Source organism: Misgurnus anguillicaudatus, chromosome 2, assembly GCF_027580225.2.
Source record: "Misgurnus anguillicaudatus chromosome 2, ASM2758022v2, whole genome shotgun sequence".
Classification (NCBI taxonomy): Eukaryota; Metazoa; Chordata; class Actinopteri; order Cypriniformes; family Cobitidae; genus Misgurnus; species Misgurnus anguillicaudatus.
This window is the reverse complement of record NC_073338.2, coordinates 37,793,902-37,814,321: the sequence shown is the minus strand read 5'-3', so window position 1 is coordinate 37,814,321 and position 20,420 is coordinate 37,793,902. Positions and strand designations below refer to the sequence as shown.

The window sequence follows — 20,420 nt, the reverse complement described above, 5'->3', positions numbered from 1 at the left end:
GACTATCGGGTGCGCGCGCAGCACGGGGTTGAACTGTTCATACCATTTAGGCTTTATAATTTAATCTAACAGGGCTGAAAAATGATGACTTACCTCAAATGAAGTGAGCACTACAAACACAAGCCTCTTTGATCTTTGCATTGTCCCAGCCTGCACGTTAATTGCTTGCAGCCGCAAATGTTATTTTTTTTTGTTTTTGAAATTCTGCATAAATCGCGAAAACTTAACGGAAGACCTGGTGCGATTTTCACAGCCCACGACGTAAGTAGGCATTTTTGACCATACCGAATAATACGCAACTCTATCTGCTGTAATGGCTTTTCTGACCCTGACATGCGCAGTGGAAACTGCCTGTGACGTGAACCGTGAAGGGGTCTATACTGAGGTTAAAAAGAGAATTTAATAACAACCCAGTGTTTATGAACTGCAGTGCCTAATCTACACTCTTAAAAATGATGTGTTAATTTTTTACACATCTTTGTGCGTTAAGTATTTAACACATTATGTGTAATTTTAACACATTATTTGTCATTTTGTGTTAAAATATAACACAAGTTGTGTTAAAAGTAATACAAAATGTGTTGTTTCCATAATAACACAGAGATGGGTGGGTTCTGGGACAACGCATTTAGTGTGTCGTCCCAGAATCAACACTAATGTGTTGTTTTTAAGGCCACTACACACTGGTCATACATACTCCAACAGACTCACACAGACGCGTCTGTTGGACTCTGTCTGACCAGTGTGAAACCCCTGTTGGCAGTTGTTGGATCAAAGTAAATTAGACTTTAGAATGTGGTTGTCTGTTGGTGTCTGTTGGTATCTGTTGGTATCTGTTGGAGTTGGTAGTTGTCTGACCAGTGTGAACTGGCCTTTACACATTCGTTCTAAGAGTCCAACCGTCTCCATTAACTTTGTATTGCGAGAGGCTGACTCCTTGTCATTTCTGGCTTATAACAAAAAACAGAATAGTGCCTAAAAGCTGCTGTGTGACAAGAACTAACAAGCCAAAAAACCCAGAAATAAGTTTTATAAGCTGTCCAACCCAAAAAACAAGCGTTTAAAGACACAAAAGCGGAAAACAGGCAACTTTTCATAGTACTACTATTAGAAGAACTGCGCCCACTAGGGGGAAACGTAGTCGGCAATCCACGTTTTTATCCTTAAAGGCTGGGTTTTACGACTCGACAGCTTATAAAAACGTATTTCTGGGTTTTTTGGCTTGTTAGCTGTACATATTGTCACACAGCAGCTTTTAGGCATTATTCTGTTTTTTGTTATAACCCAGAAATGACAGGAGGCGGCCTCTCGCTAAACAAAGTCAATGGAGACGATTGGATTGTTTTCCCCCCGGTGGGCGTGGTTTTCAAATTTGCACAACTACGCTTTGTCTCTATTTGTCAAAATATCTTTTTCTTCATTTATCACAATACTTTCATAATATTTGTTTTCCTACTATGGACGTCAATGGTTACAAATCATATATTTTACAAAATATATTTTGTGTTCATCAAAAAAAAAAAAAACTTATACAGGTTAAGAACAACATGAAGGTGAGTAAACAAATTTTCATTTTTAGGTGAACTATCCCTTTAACACGTTTTGAATATTTCTTTGAAGTGGACTGATTTACATTTCCAGCATTTTCAGTTTATCTAAGTTGCTCTTCTGTGCATGTTTTTGTTTAAAGCATGGTTCAATCTGGCAGTGCTTTTTAAGAATAGAGTGCTGCAAGGATGACACATTTTTGTAGGCCGAAGGGTTCTCCCCCCAAAAAGCCCATACACTTTTCCAAAGACTTTTGTATTATAACAAAAAATGAACATAACTTTTATGGTTTTGGAAGTCTAAATGCATTAAGTAAAAATGAAATCTAATCTAATTTAAACACCAAAAGTTAATTTGTGAAGACAGAGATTATTTTTTGGCGATAATCCAAAAGTCTATAGGGAAAATGAATGGGCTTTTTAGCCACCAGTGTGCCGCTAACTTACGTCATCACTACGGCACTTTTAAACTCAATATTTGTTTAATGTTGCTCATGAACTTTTAACAATGGAACTTTCTAAGAGAAAATAATCAGACCATCACTGTTTTAGTGGTGTAGTTTTATTATGGTTGCACCGGTACATGTAAATGGTTTTAGAATAAAAAAGGACAATGACATATTTGGTATATAAATTGTTGTGAGACTGTAAATGTATTTCTTCATTTTACATATACCACAATAATGTTTAATAGGTTTCTCCCCAACACGACTTAAATTAAACAATGCACAAAGGAATGCAATAAAACTCTTGAGACTTAAAACTTTGTACAGCGATGACAAACTCTAGAAAATGCAGAAAATGGAGTCTCACATTTTAAAGCCTAACAACATTATCAGATTAAAAGTCTCTGGATACATAATATTTCATTTAAAAATATTAGAAGACACATAAATTAATCCAAGACCTATGATCTGCTTATTGTTAAATAAATAAAAAATGCAATTTTTTGGTAATTTGGTTTCATTGTTTTCCTTTTTGTGCTATTTAATGCAAAACCTAAATTTTAAAGATTTCCTCCCTGTTTTATTCTTATGTTTACATGTAATTTAAACTGCATTACATTATTTGAATGTATTTGTATTTACAAACTCTAATGCAATACACTCTCAGAAATAAAGGTACAACAGTTGTCACTTTCAAAAATATACACCTTTGTACCTAAAGAGTGCATATTAGTACTTCAAAGGTACATATTGGCAGTTCAAAGATACATATTTGTACCTAAATGGTATTAGTACCTTTTTAAAGGGTACTGCCCCAGTGACAGCTTTGTACCTTTATTTTTGACAGTGTAGACAGGCAACATACAAGCTATCTTCTGCTCAATAGCCACACGATAGAAAGAGACAACCCAAACACATTTTAAAAGTAATACATTACATACATCTGTACATTACAGCAGTGCATTTAGCTCATTATATTATCACTGATGGGGAAAAATGATTGTTGACACAAGCTTAAATTATCAAATAAAATGGATCATTGGGTATCCATCAATTGTTGTTTGGCATGAGGCACAATTGTATTTAATGTATTAAGCATGTAAACAAATCACTGTGGAAAAGTTCATTATAAAAAAAACATTTTACTTCAAAAATATTCTCATTACTAAAAAAAATGACAAAAACTATCTAAGCCTGTTGTTGAAGTTAATAAACTGTACATCATGCTGTCATTTGTTACAGTGCTTTAAAGTTATATATGTAATACAGTAATAAGAGTAAAAAAAAATTACAAACAAATAAGACTTTTGGGGTTTTAAAAAAAGCATCTACTAAAGATATTTTTTATACATAGACTAAAGACTAAAATGCATATGCATGAACAACATGTCATAAAACATAATATTATGGTGCTAACATAACTTATGGCTGTGTTTATAATCTGCCAGCATTGACCTGGTTTGCACCCCTTATTAAACTTTCAAAGCTAGTAAACATTACAATATTACGGTATATGCAGGTGAAACACGGTTTCTGAGATGATAATGTGGCGTATCTGCGGTGTCATTTTTAAAATATTGTAAATGGAAATTTTTAATCTGTACATGTATGCAACACTATTTACAGGAGTTATCATTAGAGATGATCAGCATGGAAAAACAAATGAATGGTGCTAGTTAGACATCACAAGTCTGCAATTTCAAGTGTGTGTTGTGTTTTCCTTTGAAGCAAAGATATGAAGCAAAACGAATGTTTTAAAGACAGACTTGAGTGTTCTGAGTGTTTGCTGGTTGAATCTAGGAGTTTGACATTTTACAAAGTAAATAAAGTAGCAATCTTACCATCTACTTAGTATGGAATAATGCCCTGCACCTTTTAATAAGTGAATGTAGTTTACATTCAGCTGCTGTTGGAGTATTGACTGAACTTCCGAATCCGAAAAGCATCTGGGATGGAATGTTCTGATTTGAAAACTATAGTTATGATGGAAATAAGGTTGTAAGTAGAGGTTGCTGTGGCTAGCAGGCATGTCTTCATTTAAGCCTTGTTGGAAACTTTGACCTTCTGAATTTCCTGTTTGAAAAGGAGAAACCAAGTGGAACTTAAAGGAATAGTCTACTCATTTTCAATATTAAAATATGTTATTACCTTAACTAAGAAGAGTTGATACATCCCTCTATTATCTTAGTGCGTGCACGTAAGCGCTGGAGCGCGCTGCGACGCTTCGATAGCATTTAGCTTAGCCCCATTCATTCAATGGTACCATTTAGAGATAAAGTTTGAAGTGACCAAACACATCAACGTTTTTCCTATTTAAGTAGTTATACGAAAAAGTTTGGTGGTACAAAATAAAACGTAGCGCTTTTCTAAGCGGATTTAAAAGAGGAACTATATTGTATGGCGTAATAGCACTTTTGGGAGTACTTCAACTCGCCTGAAAAATCTGCTCCCCTTCTCACTCTCATAATGGGAGAGGGAGGGTGTTACTGTGCCGAGTCGAAGTACTCCTAAAAGTGCTATTACGCCATACAATATAGTTCCTCTTTTAAATCCGCTTAGAAAAGCGATACGTTTTATTTTGTCCCACCAAACTTTTTCGTATAACTACTCGTCTTAAATAGGAAAAACGTTGATGTGTTTGGTCACTTCTAACTTTATCTCTGAGTGGTACCATTGAATGAATGGGGCTAAGCTAAATGCTATCGAAGTGTAGCAGCGCGCTCCAGCGCTTACGTGCACGCACACAGATGATAGAGGGATGTATCAACAATTCTTAGTTAAGGTAATAACATATTTTAATATTGAAAATGAGTAGACTATTCCTTTAATAGAGGAAAAAAAACAATTCTTCTGCTTGATACAAAAAGTTAAAACATTTACCGGAAGAAGAGCTTCTTTTAATCTCCCATATGCTGCATCAAGATCATCATTGATGATGACCACATCAAATAATCCTGGCTCTTTGCCTGAAATATGGATAAAGGAGTTAGTGTGCTAATACTACACCTGGTGAAAAAACTCTCAAAAGAAATAGTATGGGAGTTTATACTCACTCATTTCCATATCAATCCTTGCTGCATTCAAACGCTTTTGTAGACTCTCCTCATTTTCGGTTTTTCTGTCCCTTAATCGATTTTCCTGAAAAAGCACATGTAGGTTAAAATTTTAAGATTAATAGATGACAACACAAAAGTCAACAATCAACAACAGACATGAAGAGGGGAAAACAAACATTCGGAATGAGATACACTGCTATACAAAACTGGATTTGTGTTTCTTGCAATAAATGTTTGAAATTAATGTTGTAGAAAAAGTGTGAAAGTATTACGTTAACATTAGTGGTTACTTTACATTTAATTGGTAACACTTTGCAATAAGGTTGTATTAGTAAATATTAGTAAATGCATTTACTAACATGAACAATGAAAAATATAGTTTTCAACATGTATTAATGTTTGTTAATGTTAGTTAATAAAAATACAACGTTATTGTAAAGTGTTAAATGGACACTCCACTTAAAAAAAATAAATAAAAAGGTTATTTTCCAGCTCCCCTAGAGTTAAACATTTGATTTTTACTGTTTTGGAATCCACCCAGCCGATCTCCGGGTCTGGCTGTACCACTTCCAGCATAGCTCAGCACAATCCACCGAATCCGACTAGACCGTTAGCATCGCGCTAAAAACAACCAAAGAGTCTCGATATTTTTCCTATTTAAAACTTGACTCTTCTGTAGTTACATCGTGTACTAAGACAGACTGAAAATTAAAAGTTGCGATTTTTTAGGCAGATATGGCTAGAAACTATACTCTCATTCTGGCGTAATAATCAAGGACTTTAATCAAGGCGTAGTGATATTACGCAGCACCTGAAAATAGTCCCCCGCTATTAAAAGTAACCACGGGGACTATTTTCGGGCAGTGCGTGATATCACTACGTAAAATCCCAACTTTTAATTTTCCGTCGGTCCTAGTACACGATGTAACTACAGAGGAGTCAAGTTTTGAATGGGAAAAATATCGAAACTCTTTGGTTGTTTTTGGCGCGATGCTGGTGGTCTGATCAGATTCAGTGGATTGTGCTGAGCTATGCTAAAAGTGGTAGCGCCAGACCCGGAAATCAGCCGAATGGACTCCAAAACAGCGAAAATCAAATGCTTAACTCTAGGGGAGCTGGAAAATCAGCATATTTTCAAAAAGTGTGAAGTGTCCATTTAACATTTAATTTTATAGTTTGATAATTTTACTTTTATTCTAATACTTGGATATAAATAAAAAATGAGTTGGCGTGTAGGTTGATTCAGAGGATTTCCTACCAGGATTTCCATTGATGGGGGCTGGATGGACACATAAATAGGGTTAAGATCGGTTTTCTTAATGCTTCTCACACCTTGCATATCAACATCCAAAACGCAAATCAAATTGTTGGCCTGAACGACTTTTACAGCTGCTTTACTGTAAAAGAGACAGAGATGGGATTAGTTAGTGAAATGCCTATTTGTTTCCAATTTTTAATGACAATTAATAACCGAACATTTAAAAAAACACTTAGAAGAAATAGTATTAGTGGTTTTAAAAGAAAGACTACATATACAAACAGGATGAGTTTGTGAAAAGATGGACTGTACCTTGTTCCGTACATGTTCCCTGAAAATTCAGCATGTTCAATGAAGTTCCCTTCTGCTATGCTCTTCTGCATTTCTGCTCTGGTCACGTAATGATAATCTATAAATATCAGTTTTCAGAAGATAAAGTACTGGTCTGGGATGAAGTTTGACAGATTTGATCTATAAACACTCACTTAAACAGAATAGATAAAATAGACTACAAGTAACATATTACTACCAATAATAAATAAATGTACCAATAATAAATAAATGTGACTGACAACACAACAAAGTTTTGTTTCTTGGTTAATGCTGGATACACACCAGGAGATAATCAGGCTGATTTCGGGCAATTTCCCACCTTCTGACTATTCTAGCTATGTCCCGATTATCTTATCAGATTTTCCCTTGGTGTGAAGGGTGTTAAGAGTGTCCGAACCTGAGCGGAAGAACGCCGGATCCGCCCCAAATCGCGAATCGTAAATATTAAACACGTTCAATATTTACAATCAGAAATCTTGATGTGTGGGGGGAATGCCGAGGACAAATGCGCGCACGCTCTTGAGATTATCACGTCAAATGAAACAATATCCAATCAGAAAGCGAGATGATGGAAGACAAAAGCAGTCATGGCGCAGCACAAAGAGAAGTCGATGCAAAATGAACTTGTTCCATGTACCATGTTCCCGCTGTCTCCATGACTTCACCCAAACCCTTTTCTTTCATCCCTTGAACTTTCTGGGAAAATCATTCCAAACACTATCATTGAAATTTTTTCCTGCATATCGTCCACCATGTTTATTCCGAAGTCTCGCGAGATTTCCTGTGTTCACAGTCGAGAAATCTGTTCGTGTGTGGTGTGCTATCTTTGACACATCATGGCACACTATAGGACTAAAACGGTTACATGTAAAAAAAAACTTTTGGTGTGTACCCAGCATAACTGGTAAATTCACATTTCAGGATTTTTTTTGCATAATTTTACATTTATTTTAGGTGTGGTTTCTCAAACTTATGAAATAATTTTTTGTGCTTGGTAGGTTGTAGAAATGTAATTTCTATGACCAATTTATCACCCCTACAAAAACAAAACTGTACCTTTGCCATTCTCCTCTCCTGGTCGGGGGCTTCGTGTTGTATCTGATAAAAAGACAAATCTGGGTCATTCAGACAACAACATCCTAAAACTTTTGCTCTATACTGTCAGCAAAGGTTAAGGTATTCAGTACTTCTCTTTTCTTTATGACTGGTATAACCTTACTCTAGAAAAGATTTTAAAAGCTTATACAAAGGGCAATATTAAGTTTATTTGACTTTAAGGCTGGGCGGTATGGTTTTAAATACCGTTACCATGAAATAAAATGTCAATCCTAACAGATGTATTTTTTCCGTGTATACAGTAAAATGTAAATGCGTGCAGTGTTTCCCACAGGATTTTGAGGAGACTGTGGTGGTGATGATGACGTCACCCGCTAATTAGCATATATGTGACGTCATCATGTCGTGTTTGCGTTTGATCTAGTGTTGGCACCTGAAATATGTTTCACTTCTACTCTTTGATCTGTATCTGTATTTGATCTGTATTATATATCAAATTATATAGCTGTTTTAAATAGTGAAATAAAATGTAAATGGGAGTCATGAAAATTCTATTTGTGGGGGCCAGTGTTGATTCTGTGGTGGGCCACCACAAATAAATCAATGTATGGGAAACACTGGCGTGAAATGTGAAATAATCCACACATAACAAACAAATAGGGATGCACGATATATCGGCCGACATATTTGTAATATTATCGATTATCGGTCTGATAGCAAAATTACGCCGATAAATGAAAGCCGATAAATGATGGATTATTTTGGTTTGTTTAACCACTTCACTTGCTCATTGCTGGCTATGTGAAGTTTTGATTGGTGCTTTCTGTGACAGAGCACGAAGATGACACATGTTGTGGGCTTAAGAAGAGTATGCTAGTCTAGCGCAAAGACAAGATGTCCGCAGTCTGGGAGTTTTTCATTGTGAAATTAATATGAATATTTATCGGCCTATATATATATATATATATATATATATGTTATCGGCCCCCAAATATAAAGAGTTATCGGTATCGGCCAAAATTTCCATATCGGTGCATCCCTACTAACAAATAATTAATTTCTGTAATTTTATAATAAATTTATAGTAAATCCACTGCCGGACTCTCCCTCTTTGTGGAGAAGTCTCTCAAGGCGTGCACAAGGAACTGTGCAGCCAAATAAAAAAATAAAAAAAACACGTCTCGCACATAGCACTGTTAATAGACATAACGTTTTCTAAACTTGCGTTGAAATCATATAGAAAAACACATATGTAAACCTATATAAACATACTTATCTACTGTATTTTCCCTACTATGCTCATGCCGTAGAGATCATTTCCAAACAGTTTCCTCTACAATTGTTCCATATTTAACTTACGGGAAACACTGAAGCCAAATACGCCTTCAAACTCCTTGAGAAGTCTTTTAAGGAAAGTGCTTTTCCCGGCCCCAGAGGGCCCGCTCATCACCACAGGCCTCGGTCCAGCCATTGCTGCGGTCAACCCAGACAGACAGAAACAGAAAGAGGGGGTTGGATAGTTTACAGACACCATTCACTTTCACTTTCACTCTTAAGATGAATTTAAAGATGTTCTGAAAAACAATTCAATCTGAACATCTATGAATGAAACCATTTATTTTCTTGATCTACCAGTTGAGCAAACAAGCTTGAGATGAAGAGAATATGATAAGAGTCACTTCCTTTTCAGTATACAAATAGAACAAATAGGAAGAAGACAAAAAAGGTTATACAGTGAAATCCAACCAAATCGAATGGACAAACGACCCTTGGTTGAATTCATCATTATAACAAGACCTAACATTTCAGAAGTAAAAGTGCTGAGCTAATCTTGGCAGGTTTCTGCAAGGCGTCAGCAGTAACAAAGCTTGTTAGCATTAGTAAATGAAGCACTAATTGGAGACGAAATCTCAGAGGATCAAGACCAAGTACGGTGCTGCCATCACATCCTTAAATACAAGCCAAATGGTACACGCCAAACCAAAATAATATAATATAATAATAAACACAAACGGGAACAGTCAGCAAAAACATATGTTAACCGATGAATCACATTTTTTGTTGTTTGCACCATAATACTTCATTCTGTGTAACTGGAACCTGTTGTACACATAAGTGGACAATTACACTACTTCATGTTAAAAAAAATGTTTGGTTATTATTTTTATTGTTTCTTCCTAACCCCAAATAGCTGGAAGAAATCTAAAATGCAAGCCAAACCAAAGCTTGTGTCTTAGGAGGTTAATATAGTTAATCATTTAATGAAAATTTCTGTGTTGCTTACCTTGCTCAAGTATTTGTCTCTCGGGTGTGTGTGTGCACCAGCTAAAAACAAGCGCAGCAGTGCTCAGTGTGATCTGAATGTGTGCATGTGTGTTGTGTTGATAAAATTCACCACCAATCAGCTGGCTAAAGCACCGAACAGGTCCAACAGCCCCGCCCTCTTTTTACAAGTCACTGTCATGACATCAAAACGTAAAGACAAACAAATTCACTAAACATGCAAAACACATCTGCAGGTGATAACACAACAAAAGCCAATTATGCCATTCCCAGGTCTGGTTTTGCTGAATGTTTTTAATTATTTCACAACACCTCGCCAAACACAAACAAAACAAGCTACACTGGTCTGTTTTCTTAAAATCTTAGTAAATGATCATATGACAAATGATACTGTTTTTATGTGTGTGTAATAAGACACCAATAACAACAACAAATTTCACTTTGTCCAATACCACAAGCAATAATGTTTACAAGCTTGGGTTTTCTTGTGAAATGGACAGATGCACAGGATGTGGTCAGGATGTCTATACTTAGCCTTTACTTTAAAAAAAAACTATTTCACAATGCAGAATATCCAAAACAGCAAATATCCCGACTGATCCTGGATTTTGGAAAAAGCAATTCTAGCCTTATTTTACTGAACAACACAGCTGTCAGTGACTCTTGAAGGTAATGGGCATGGAAACTCTGGAGGCTTCTTTTAAGAAGTGTCAAAATAAGAGCCACCGAACACAAGAGTCAGTTCTGGTTATCCCATGATTTCTTTTTACACTATTGACTCTTAAAAGATAAGCACTAAAATTCCCTTTTTAACTTAAAAACAATTTTGCTTTTGCATTACCAAAAATCAACTCTCTTTATAAATTGTAAAGATATTACACACAAGATGCAACAAATGTATTTTAAATTTGTTATCTGTCTTGCAGGAAAAAACACAATTGTATCATTTGAGTGAAAATGAATGCTTAAAAGCACACAGAGATTGTAATGAACAAGAAAACAGGCCATAATATATTGACTGTTTCCTGGAAATTGTTTCTCCCCTGCTTATTAAAGGAACATGCCGACATCTTGGGACTTTAGCTTATTCACCGTATCCCCCAGAGCCAGGCAAGTCCATACATGGGTCAGTGACAAAAACGGTTTGGTAAGATGAGAAATTATTATTATTATTTTTTAAACTTGTTATAAAAGCATGCATCAGGTTTATTTCAATGCACAGTGTATTTATGTTAATTGTATGCAATAAAAAATTACATTTGCATAATTTTTATGAAAGTTAAGACTGAATGGACCTGAAAATGTCAAATGGTGTAACCGACAATTGCGGCAAAGTATGTGAAATATTAAATATTTTTACCATCTTGATGACATGAAAGCGTAATTACAAAAAAAATTAATATTATTTATTAGTTCTTTCTAAATGTAAATTTTAATGCGTTTTTGTAATATTTGTCCAGACATATGCTAAAAACAGCTCTGTTTTCCAAATAATCTTTGACAAATTATGTAAAAATGTATGTTAAAAATCATATTACACTAAACTAGATGATTATATTTTATTCCATATTTTTTATATATTTATAAATTTATTTTGACATTTTTACCCATTTACATTTAATTGAACCATACAGACACCAAATAATTAACGTCACGTCATTGACCCACATACCCTTATCATCTCCGTGCCTGCCGTAACTCTGTCCGACGCACACATCGCTAGCCTAGCTTAGCACCAAGACTGGAAGTAAATGGCTCCAGCTAGCACACTGCTCCCAATAAGTGACAAAAGAAGTCCAACATTTTCCTATTTATGTGTGGTGATTTGTATAGTCACAGTGTGTACAAATAACAAAGTCATATGAGACACAAACATCTTTTAACCGTATATATACTCGGAATTATATTCTCAGAAGGCGAAGCACTGCTACATGGGTTTGCTCACAGCACCTGAGAAGACCTGTGGTAGAGAGTTTGCGCAAGTGTTGCGCTAATCACTCCACCTACATCCATAAATAGGAAAATGTTGGCGTTCTTCTGTCTTTGTGCCAAGCTAGGCCAGCGGTGGGCGCGTCAGACAGATTCACAGCAGGCTCGGAGATAAAAAGGGTATGCATGGACCTATCTAACTCTGGGGGATACGGTGCACAAGCCCAAGTCCCAAGAAGTCGACACGTTCCTTCAAAGCATGTGTAAAGTCTGCTCCAATTCAGCTTTTTACACAACACAACATTCTCCATATTACCTACTTAGTGTTTTAAAACAGTTTTCCATCACAAGGCATGTAATTTAATTTCCACCTTAAATACAGTAAATAAGAATCATGTGTACTCTGTGGCATTTACATTCCTAAGCAAGTCACACAGTGCACTGCATTCTTCTGGCATTCACATGTTATCAGTATTAGCAGGGGGTGATGCTTTTTGCATAAATGATCTTAAATAACAAAAGTCACAGATTCAAGTCTATGCAGCTATTAAAACAAATGATGAACGTATATCAAATATAATTCATGCACATTTATCAGTTTAACTCACTCAATAATCCATTTTTAATGGCTATGTTAGCTTTCAATTAGAAGAATTTAATTGAAAGCAGCATTTTCACTTATGGTCACTTATCATAACCCACTATACATCTATATCATTCCCCCAAATTCACTTACAACATTGAATTATTGTTTAACATTGTGCACTTTAAAGCTGAGATCCATTACACGCGTATTACACATGCATTACTGTGAATTAAGGTTACATGCATTTGATTCAAAGGAGGAAAACATCGTTAGGTTTACCGTCCGAACGGAGCAAACGTGTAGCTACGTGTAGCATGCAGTAAACTGAACACTTTTGAAATTCCAACATTATAAGGATACCTTACCTATAAACTACTACAAGCCATTTAAATGAATAAAGATTACGTAGATGATGCAAGCCATAAGATGCGCGACCTGAAGCCAACGAACATCGCGTATCATTTTAACGACTTTAGTTCAACTAAACTCACCTGAAAAAAGTCTGTACATAAACTTCACATACATCGGAAGTGGAGTGTTTTAAAAAAGGGAGAAATCTCTCTCCCTTCGCCTAAAATCTTTCTCTCGCTCTCATGTGACTCCCTGTGTTCGGCTTCATATGCGCAGACTGATCGATGTATGACATCAAGCATTGCGAGATCGAGTCAAAAGCTTGGCTCTCGCGATACTTTCTCTACCTTCAATCGACGCTTTTGATGCGTCATCAAACGTGGACGAGTAGACGCGCGATTAGGAGATCTTTAAAACATCGGCGTTTTCCGCGATTTATAAAACCGCGACAATGATAAGGTATATGATTTAAAGATCTATTATTTGTATGCGGAACACGCGAACCTAATTCCGAACAAGGCAATTATTTTCCGTAGCATAGTAAAGATAATTGGCTGCCTTGTTTTTGACCGTTCATAAATCTATGTAAATTAGATTAATTTGCAGTTTTTCGATTTTTTAAAGTTTTAAGGCAGGTCGTTTCCCGGAAAGTGCAGTAGGCCTTGATACACGTGTAATCTTCGCTCATTTAGGAGTACACAGTATCTAGATAAGCAAAACTCATGTTCGGCTCATCGAGGTCTGGTGGGGTGAGAGGAGGTCAGGACCAGTTTAACTGGGATGATGTTAAAGTGGACAAACATAGAGAAAATTATTTGGGTGAGTATCCAGCTAGCAGACATTGCTAGCAACTGTGTTAACCCTGTTTCCTTGTGTTGTCACGGAAAATGTCTGGGAACATGTTAAATAAAAATAAAAACTTTATTTGCGCTACTAACTTTATATTCTACTATATTTTTGCACTACAGTGGCTTATGTCTGATTGTCCAGTCCCCTAAGTTCACGTTCCATTACTTCAAAAGAAAGTTTTCATATTTACAATTTTAAATACACACTCCTTACCTTTTTCTTGCGTGTGATCTCTCATTACAACGTCTGTTAATGGTTTGCCTTTAAAACACAGCTGTGGCTTTTGTGGGTTAATTCGTGTTGAACTTTGCCGTTTCCAGTAAGTCGCATAGGACACGCACGCAGCTCGTTAATTCACCAATCCTACTATGGCAAAGGCTCAAACTCATGAATATTAAAAACGTCGATGTGACGTTGCTTGGTAACCTTCTTGTAGCGTCCTACCGGTCTCATGCTACGGCGCATGCGTGGCTGTATATTAGGGTTATCCCGAGTGAATAAAAGTGTACACTTCACATTAATGACATGATTCCATAATATTTGAATTGGGGTTTAAATCGTTTTTGCCTTTTTTACAAATGTAATAATCTCGAACTATGTTTTTACTTAGATATATAATCAATACTTCGGTCTTGTTTTCATTTGTTTAGGAAATTCTCTCATGGCACCGGTTGGCCGTTGGCAGAAAGGGAAGGATTTATCGTGGTATTCCAAAGATAAAAAGGGATGCACATCCTTGACTAAAGAGCAGGAGATGGCAGCGATACGAGAGGCAGAACACGAGGCCATGATGGCAGCACTGTAAGTGGGGTTTGATCAATAAAATCTGAAGTAAGATAAGAAAACATTTCTTTATTTTACTTTGTTGTCTGGTTTAGGGGCCATAAAACCATCAAACGAAAACCAACTGGACTTACCAAAGAGGTATGTATTTGTGAACATCCAAACAATTGCCTTTAAATTTATTGTAACATATTATTTGTAACATTCTGATGCATGTTTTTCTGGTGTGATTGTTGTGGGCAGGATCTAGTAGATGTGTGCAGGAGAGAAGATGAAGGAGAGGGGCGTGATGTGGACAGGGTCTCTGGACTCGGAAGTTCCAGGTAAAACACCCGGATTTTTACCGTCCCACCTGTGGATCATACTTCTGCTCTTTTTATATGTTTAAGATACGATAGGGCATGGCTATTAATTTAATTTCCTGCAGTACAGTCCTAATCTGTGATTTTGAAGAAATCTTATATTTTTAAAATACAGGATTTAAGGATTAGGTGCTGACTGTGTTTTTTTTTAAAAGTATGTACTAAAATGTCTGACAAAATAAATTACAGTTTAGGACAAAGCATTAGTCTTGTAACATATTGCATTGATTTGGATGTAACAGTGTTATATTTAATGAGACTGTTGTACGTGTCTATCAGGTCTGGGGCAAAAGGAATGTTGCTATCGAAGCAAGAAAAAGAAGCAGTAAAAATGGGTTTACCAGTTTTTACGGTATGTGCACAGTTTGTTTTTAAGATAATATTGTAACTATTATTTTATTAATATCTCGAAAACCATATTTAATTGCAGTAAATCAGTGTAGATCTTCTTGTGTTTTTCAGCATCACAAAGCTGCTGGAATGCAAGAACCTACCACTAAGGTGCCAGATGAGACCACCGGACATGATGAAGATATAAGGTACACTAAGAGGGTACTTTTCCACGTGACCACGCCGGAACTCGCCCCGTCGAGTGGCAAACGTTCAACAAAATGGCTGGTTTTCATAGCGGCTGCTGCGAAAATGCCAGTAAAACTGACTATTATCAGCTTAAATTGAATTTAGTTGGACTTGTTAGCAGAGGTGGACAATACTTAGTTACATTAGTTACATTTTCCAAGCATCTGTGCTTTATTAGGGTGTTTGAATTGGAAAAAAAATGTTACTTCACTACATTCTAAGCATAGAATATTACTGTGTATTCTTTAATATTGCATATTAAAATGTATTCAATACCTAATTACATTAAAATTGTGTACTTTTACTTGAGTAAAAGCACGTTAATGTACTTAAATATTAAATGTTAAACTTGTATTTATGAAATGTAATAGAATAAAAATTATGATAGTATGCTTTGGAATGTATGTTTTCCAAAGAAAAACACGGATAAAATACATATAATTGACAAAATACTTTTAAGTAGAAAGTAAAACCTCTGCTTGATAGTGACGCTAGCAATCTATTTACTACTTCTGTCGGTGTTTCTTGGCAGTCTGTTAAACGATAGCTCCGAATTCTTGTTAATTTGTTAGGACAGTCCATCGCACAACATCTTTTTCGCATTTAGACGCGATTTCCCAGTGTTTCCGCTGATTTCACACTATACTCAAATTCTGCCGCTCTGTCTTTTGCCACTCAGTGGGCGTAACCGCAGGCACTTTCGCAGAAGGTGACGTCACCTGCATACCCTCTATAGATAACATTGCTTGTTAGAAAACTCTTAAGGGTTTCTCGCCTACGAAGACTTGTATGCTTTAATACTTTATGTTTGCACCCATTGATAGAAACATGTTAAATATTTTACTAATTTTAAGCTGTGGATGCCGCCATTATGTTTTGCACATAGTGTATTCTGGAAATTGCGAATTGCATCCAACTGAGCCAGTCCACTGTTCAACCCTCCCTTTCGAAGCACATAAAGGAGCTACAGTAGCTGGCACAGGATAAACATGTCATCATCTGAGATAACTTAATGATGAAGCATGCTCTGTAGTCGTTGGTCCATTTAGGGCTACTGTAGAAACATGGTGGCGCAAAATGGCGACCTCCATGTGAGGGCACCCATAGTGGATATAGATGAAAATGGCTCGTACTAAGATTTGCCTTAGTACGAGCCATTTTTATCTACACACCCTATGGGAATGTAGCAGCTATACATAGCGGTTCATTATGTAAGGTTTTTATTCTTCTCTGAAAACATAGTTATCTATATTGTATTGCATTTTTGTTAATAAATCCTCTTCTAAAATTGACACACTGCATCTTTAATAGGCTTTATGCCCAGCTGCACTACTTCCTGAACTTCAGCCAGCTCCTTGTTTCCTGTCAGCCATTATTGGACAAACTGATTAACTGATTAATCCAGGTGTGCCTGACCTCAGTAGTCACAACAACAATATCAGACACACCTGGATTAATCAGTTTGTCCAATAATGGCAGACAGGAAACAAGGAGCTGGCTAAAGTTCAGGAAGTAGTGCAGCTGGGCATAAAGCCTATTGAACAGACAAAACCAATGTATTACTAAAGAAACAATCATGAAGATATTATTAACAAAGAATAAAAATTTTGGTGTTAAATGAGGATAGTAACAACTGTATCTGTATATCTCCTGTTTAATAATTGATGCAAATTGAATCCTGGTATTGATATTACAGATCTGAGACCAACAAGAAGAGCAAAAAGGAAAAGAAGAGTAAGAAAGAGAAAAAGAAGAAAAAAGATAAAAAGAAACATCACAGACGAGACTCATCCTCAGATTCTGACTTGGAAATTGACCGTAAAAGGTATTCAGCTAATGCTTTACTTTATCAATTAAGTCTTCTAATATATTTTGTTTTATAGTTGCACCATTTGTTCACAAGAGGGCGCCAAAGCATTGTTTTATTGTTTAGCATTATTCCATACTTAGTTTTTTCTTATCAGCTACATATAATAATTGACACATAAAATATTGTTTAGTAGATTGTCTTGTGTTAAAATGTAGTATTAAGTGGTATTAATCCATTGAGTAAACTTTTTGTCTACTGTCTATCTTGTCGTTGTATAGAAAGCACATAAAGACTTGCAGTGTATTCCAACTCGGTTTGCTTTAGATTAACAGAAATAAAAATAATGCTCTAACTAATAGGCATAAAATACATAGAGCACTAAAAAATATTTTGCTAAGTTTTCGCTTATTATTTTTTTTTTGTATTTAATTAATTTTATGCATCTAAACTAAATAAATTACTGAATGAATTAAATTAATAATTAAAGCAAATGTCATTATGGGATTACCAAGACAATGTGCATGTGTGATGCATCTTTACAATTTGGCTAAAATTATGTTCTTAAAAGGCAACATATATTTATGCTGCCTACCCTTTGCATGTGGAGTGCCCATGTGATGCCTGCATACATAGGCAGTTAAGCTCACTAAGGTAATCTGATGTAAATCAAACACGTTGAACCCTAAACTTTGTTATATTAGAGAACACTAATAAAATACTTAAAAATTGCTATTTAATGGTCTGACAAGCTTTTAATTATTCAATCAGATGTACATACTGTGTAGATAATGTCTCAATGGTTCTGATAGTAGACAGGCCCAGTGTTTTCCTTATAATAGATATATTTGGCTTCTAGTCCTCCCATCTTATTTGAACCAGACTTCCCAGACCCTGGAATAAATGATTGTTTAGGTGTGTTTTGTGTTCCACAGGCGCAGAAAAGACCCCCGGGACCACCACGGCTCTAATCCATCAAGGAGCAGTCAGAGTGGAGCCGCAGCCCATGACAGCCATTCAGGAGGGCGGCCAAAGGCTGCCCGCAGGACCCCGACCCCCCCTCACCAGCATCGCCGCCGACGGCACGACACGGACTCGTCCTCTGATGGCCACCGTGCCGGACGAAGGTCCCAAACACAAAGCCATAGGCGGCGCCACGACACTGACTCAGACGACTGATGCCCTTGAGCCCACTTTTGCCCCTTTACGGGTATGATCAGCCCCTCTGTAAAACTCAGGTCAACTCAGGCCACAAGGCCTGGCAGAGAGAGTGCAGACAAAATGCAGCATGCTGTGTTTTTGGGTAACTGCCACTGTCGGTGTAGAGTACAACTTCTGCTGTCAGATGAAATTAGCCTGTAGTTTGTACACACGGAGTTCTCATTTTGGACAACACAACTGCATTACCTTTAGTTTCTATGTACAGAAACATCCTTGTTAAGGAGGAATTAAACAAAATTCGTCTACTTGTCATGATCATATTTTATCCCAAAATTCAGAAATTAAGTATGATGCTTATTTTAAGGATAAAGATTTTATTTTCAATATTATATTGGTTTATTGAACAAATTCTCAAGACTGCAATACAATAAATTGTATTTTCATAAGTTCATCCATTTTTATTGCAATACAATTTAAAAGTACTGTATGCATTGATCAGAAGTGCCATTTAAAAGGATAGTTCACCCCAAAATAAAAATTCTGTCATCATTAACCTATATGAGAAATGTTTGTAACCAAACCATTCGTGAGCCCCATTTACTTCCATAGTATTTATTTTTTCCTACTGTGGAAGTGAATGGGGCTCACAAATGGTTCGGTAACAAAATATCTTCCTTCGTGTTCATCAGAACAAAGAAATATTTACAGGTTTGTAACAACACGAAGTCAACAATGACCGAATTTTCATTCTTGGGTGAACTATGCCTTTAAGCAAAAGAATTACAAAAAAACACTCACCAAGTGAAACATCTAGGCATATAGCAATAATATGAATTCATTCAAATGGGGTTTCTTTTGATTTTAGTGGCAATTTTTCTCATCAGTTTCAACTTTATTTCTTTGATGAATATTAAAGGAAAACACCACCGTTTTTCAATGTTTTGCTGTGTTCTTGCCTCAACTTGGACGAATTGGTGCATTCCTATCTTTTTTCGGTGCGTGCGCTTAATCTTTGTGCAGCGTGTCGTAGATGTGTTGGCATTTGGCCTGGCCCCATTCATTCCTTGGGATCCAGACGAGTAAAACTTTACATAGTAAAGTATTGAAAAACGGTGGTGTTTTCCTTTAAACAAAACAATAGCGAACCTGACATGGTCAAACCAAAGTGGGTGTGACCATAGGTTATTCCAGTCTATCATGTTTTCCTACTGTATATATGTTTTGTGAAATAAATTGTTTTAACAACACATGGTACGTCCCAATTCTGTCCTTAATATTATTAAAGGACAAGTTCGGTATTTTACACTTAAAACTCTGTTTTCAGATTGTTTATGATGAAATAGAACGGTTTTGACTGAAATTTGGACATATGACCCTGTCCCGAGAATTTTTGGGTGTTTGTTCTATCACCTCCCACCTTTACAATGGGTGTATATGTGCACTGGAACAATCCTTCCTAAAATGCATTAAACTTTCGTTTACAAAGACGTGAAACTCATCGAGTGGTCAGGGTTGTTCACTGATATGCTCACACAAAAATCGCTGCAAAAGATGCTTTCCAACAGGTGTTTTAACATTCGTTGTAAACTTGTGGACCTATTTTTCCAAACGCCTCACACCCGTATATTCTTCCGCTGAGATCTTGAATAATAGACACTCCAGCCCAGTTGGTGGCGATAATCCGCCTTTGCCAATTGCAAGAATACAAACAAAGTTCCTGGCGCGGATTAATATCGTACCTCACAGCACATCTAATACAAGTCAATGGAGTTGGACAAGAACTAAGATAAAACCTGTTGGAAAGCATATTTTGCAGCGATTTTTGTGTGAGCATATCAGTGAACACCCCTGACCACTCGGTGAGTTTCACGTCTTTGTAAACGAAAGTTTAATGCATTTTAGGAAGGATTGTTCCAGTGCACATATACAGCCATTATAGAGGTGGGAGGTGATACAATAAACATACGAAAATTTTCGGGCCAGAATCATATGTCCAAATTTCAGTAAAAACCGTTCTATTTCATCATAAACAAT

At 36.3% G+C, this 20,420-nt stretch overlaps 2 protein-coding genes across 6 annotated transcripts; one reads left to right on the top strand and one right to left on the bottom strand.

The window, feature by feature from the left end:
• Positions 1-2,906: 2,906 nt before the first annotated feature.
• guk1a (guanylate kinase 1a) lies at positions 2,907-14,072 on the bottom strand. Of its 4 annotated transcripts, none has more exons than XM_055203080.2 (8): positions 13,908-14,069; positions 9,056-9,169; positions 7,697-7,738; positions 6,620-6,716; positions 6,308-6,446; positions 5,047-5,131; positions 4,874-4,959; positions 2,907-4,066 (listed from the first exon to the last, which is right to left on the bottom strand). In XM_055203080.2, exons 1-8 carry the CDS (start codon positions 13,930-13,932, stop codon positions 4,031-4,033), a joined length of 624 nt encoding a protein of 207 aa, XP_055059055.2. In that variant the 5' UTR covers positions 13,933-14,069; the 3' UTR covers positions 2,907-4,030. The 4 variants fall into 4 exon arrangements, with proteins under 4 accessions (XP_055059055.2, XP_055059056.1, XP_055059058.1 ...); XM_055203081.2 differs by lacking the exon at positions 13,908-14,069 and adding an exon at positions 12,986-13,207; XM_055203083.2 differs by lacking the exon at positions 13,908-14,069 and adding an exon at positions 9,981-10,417.
• c2h1orf35 (chromosome 2 C1orf35 homolog) lies at positions 13,325-18,832 on the top strand. Of its 2 annotated transcripts, none has more exons than XM_055203078.2 (8): positions 13,325-13,664; positions 14,345-14,495; positions 14,573-14,618; positions 14,721-14,800; positions 15,119-15,191; positions 15,302-15,378; positions 17,115-17,243; positions 18,161-18,832. In XM_055203078.2, the coding sequence occupies exons 1-8, from the start codon at positions 13,568-13,570 to the stop codon at positions 18,402-18,404; spliced, it is 897 nt and encodes a 298-aa protein (XP_055059053.2). In that variant the 5' UTR covers positions 13,325-13,567; the 3' UTR covers positions 18,405-18,832. The 2 variants fall into 2 exon arrangements, with proteins under 2 accessions (XP_055059053.2, XP_073710986.1); XM_073854885.1 differs by lacking the exon at positions 13,325-13,664 and adding an exon at positions 14,142-14,274.
• Positions 18,833-20,420: the final 1,588 nt, after the last annotated feature.

Coding starts and splice junctions, on each gene's coding strand:
- guk1a (XM_055203081.2), bottom strand. CDS start 13,019: ATGTATGTGAAGTTTATGTACAGACTTTTTTCAG. Junction 6,717..7,696: donor AGGAGAGGAGAATGGCAAAG/GTACAGTTTTGT, acceptor TGATATTTATAG/ATTATCATTACGTGACCAGA. Junction 6,447..6,619: donor GGGAACATGTACGGAACAAG/GTACAGTCCATC, acceptor TCTCTTTTACAG/TAAAGCAGCTGTAAAAGTCG.
- c2h1orf35 (XM_055203078.2), top strand. CDS start 13,568: ATGTTCGGCTCATCGAGGTCTGGTGGGGTGAGAGGAGGTCAGGACCAG. Junction 15,379..17,114: donor GGACATGATGAAGATATAAG/GTACACTAAGAG, acceptor TTGATATTACAG/ATCTGAGACCAACAAGAAGA. Junction 17,244..18,160: donor TTGGAAATTGACCGTAAAAG/GTATTCAGCTAA, acceptor TGTGTTCCACAG/GCGCAGAAAAGACCCCCGGG.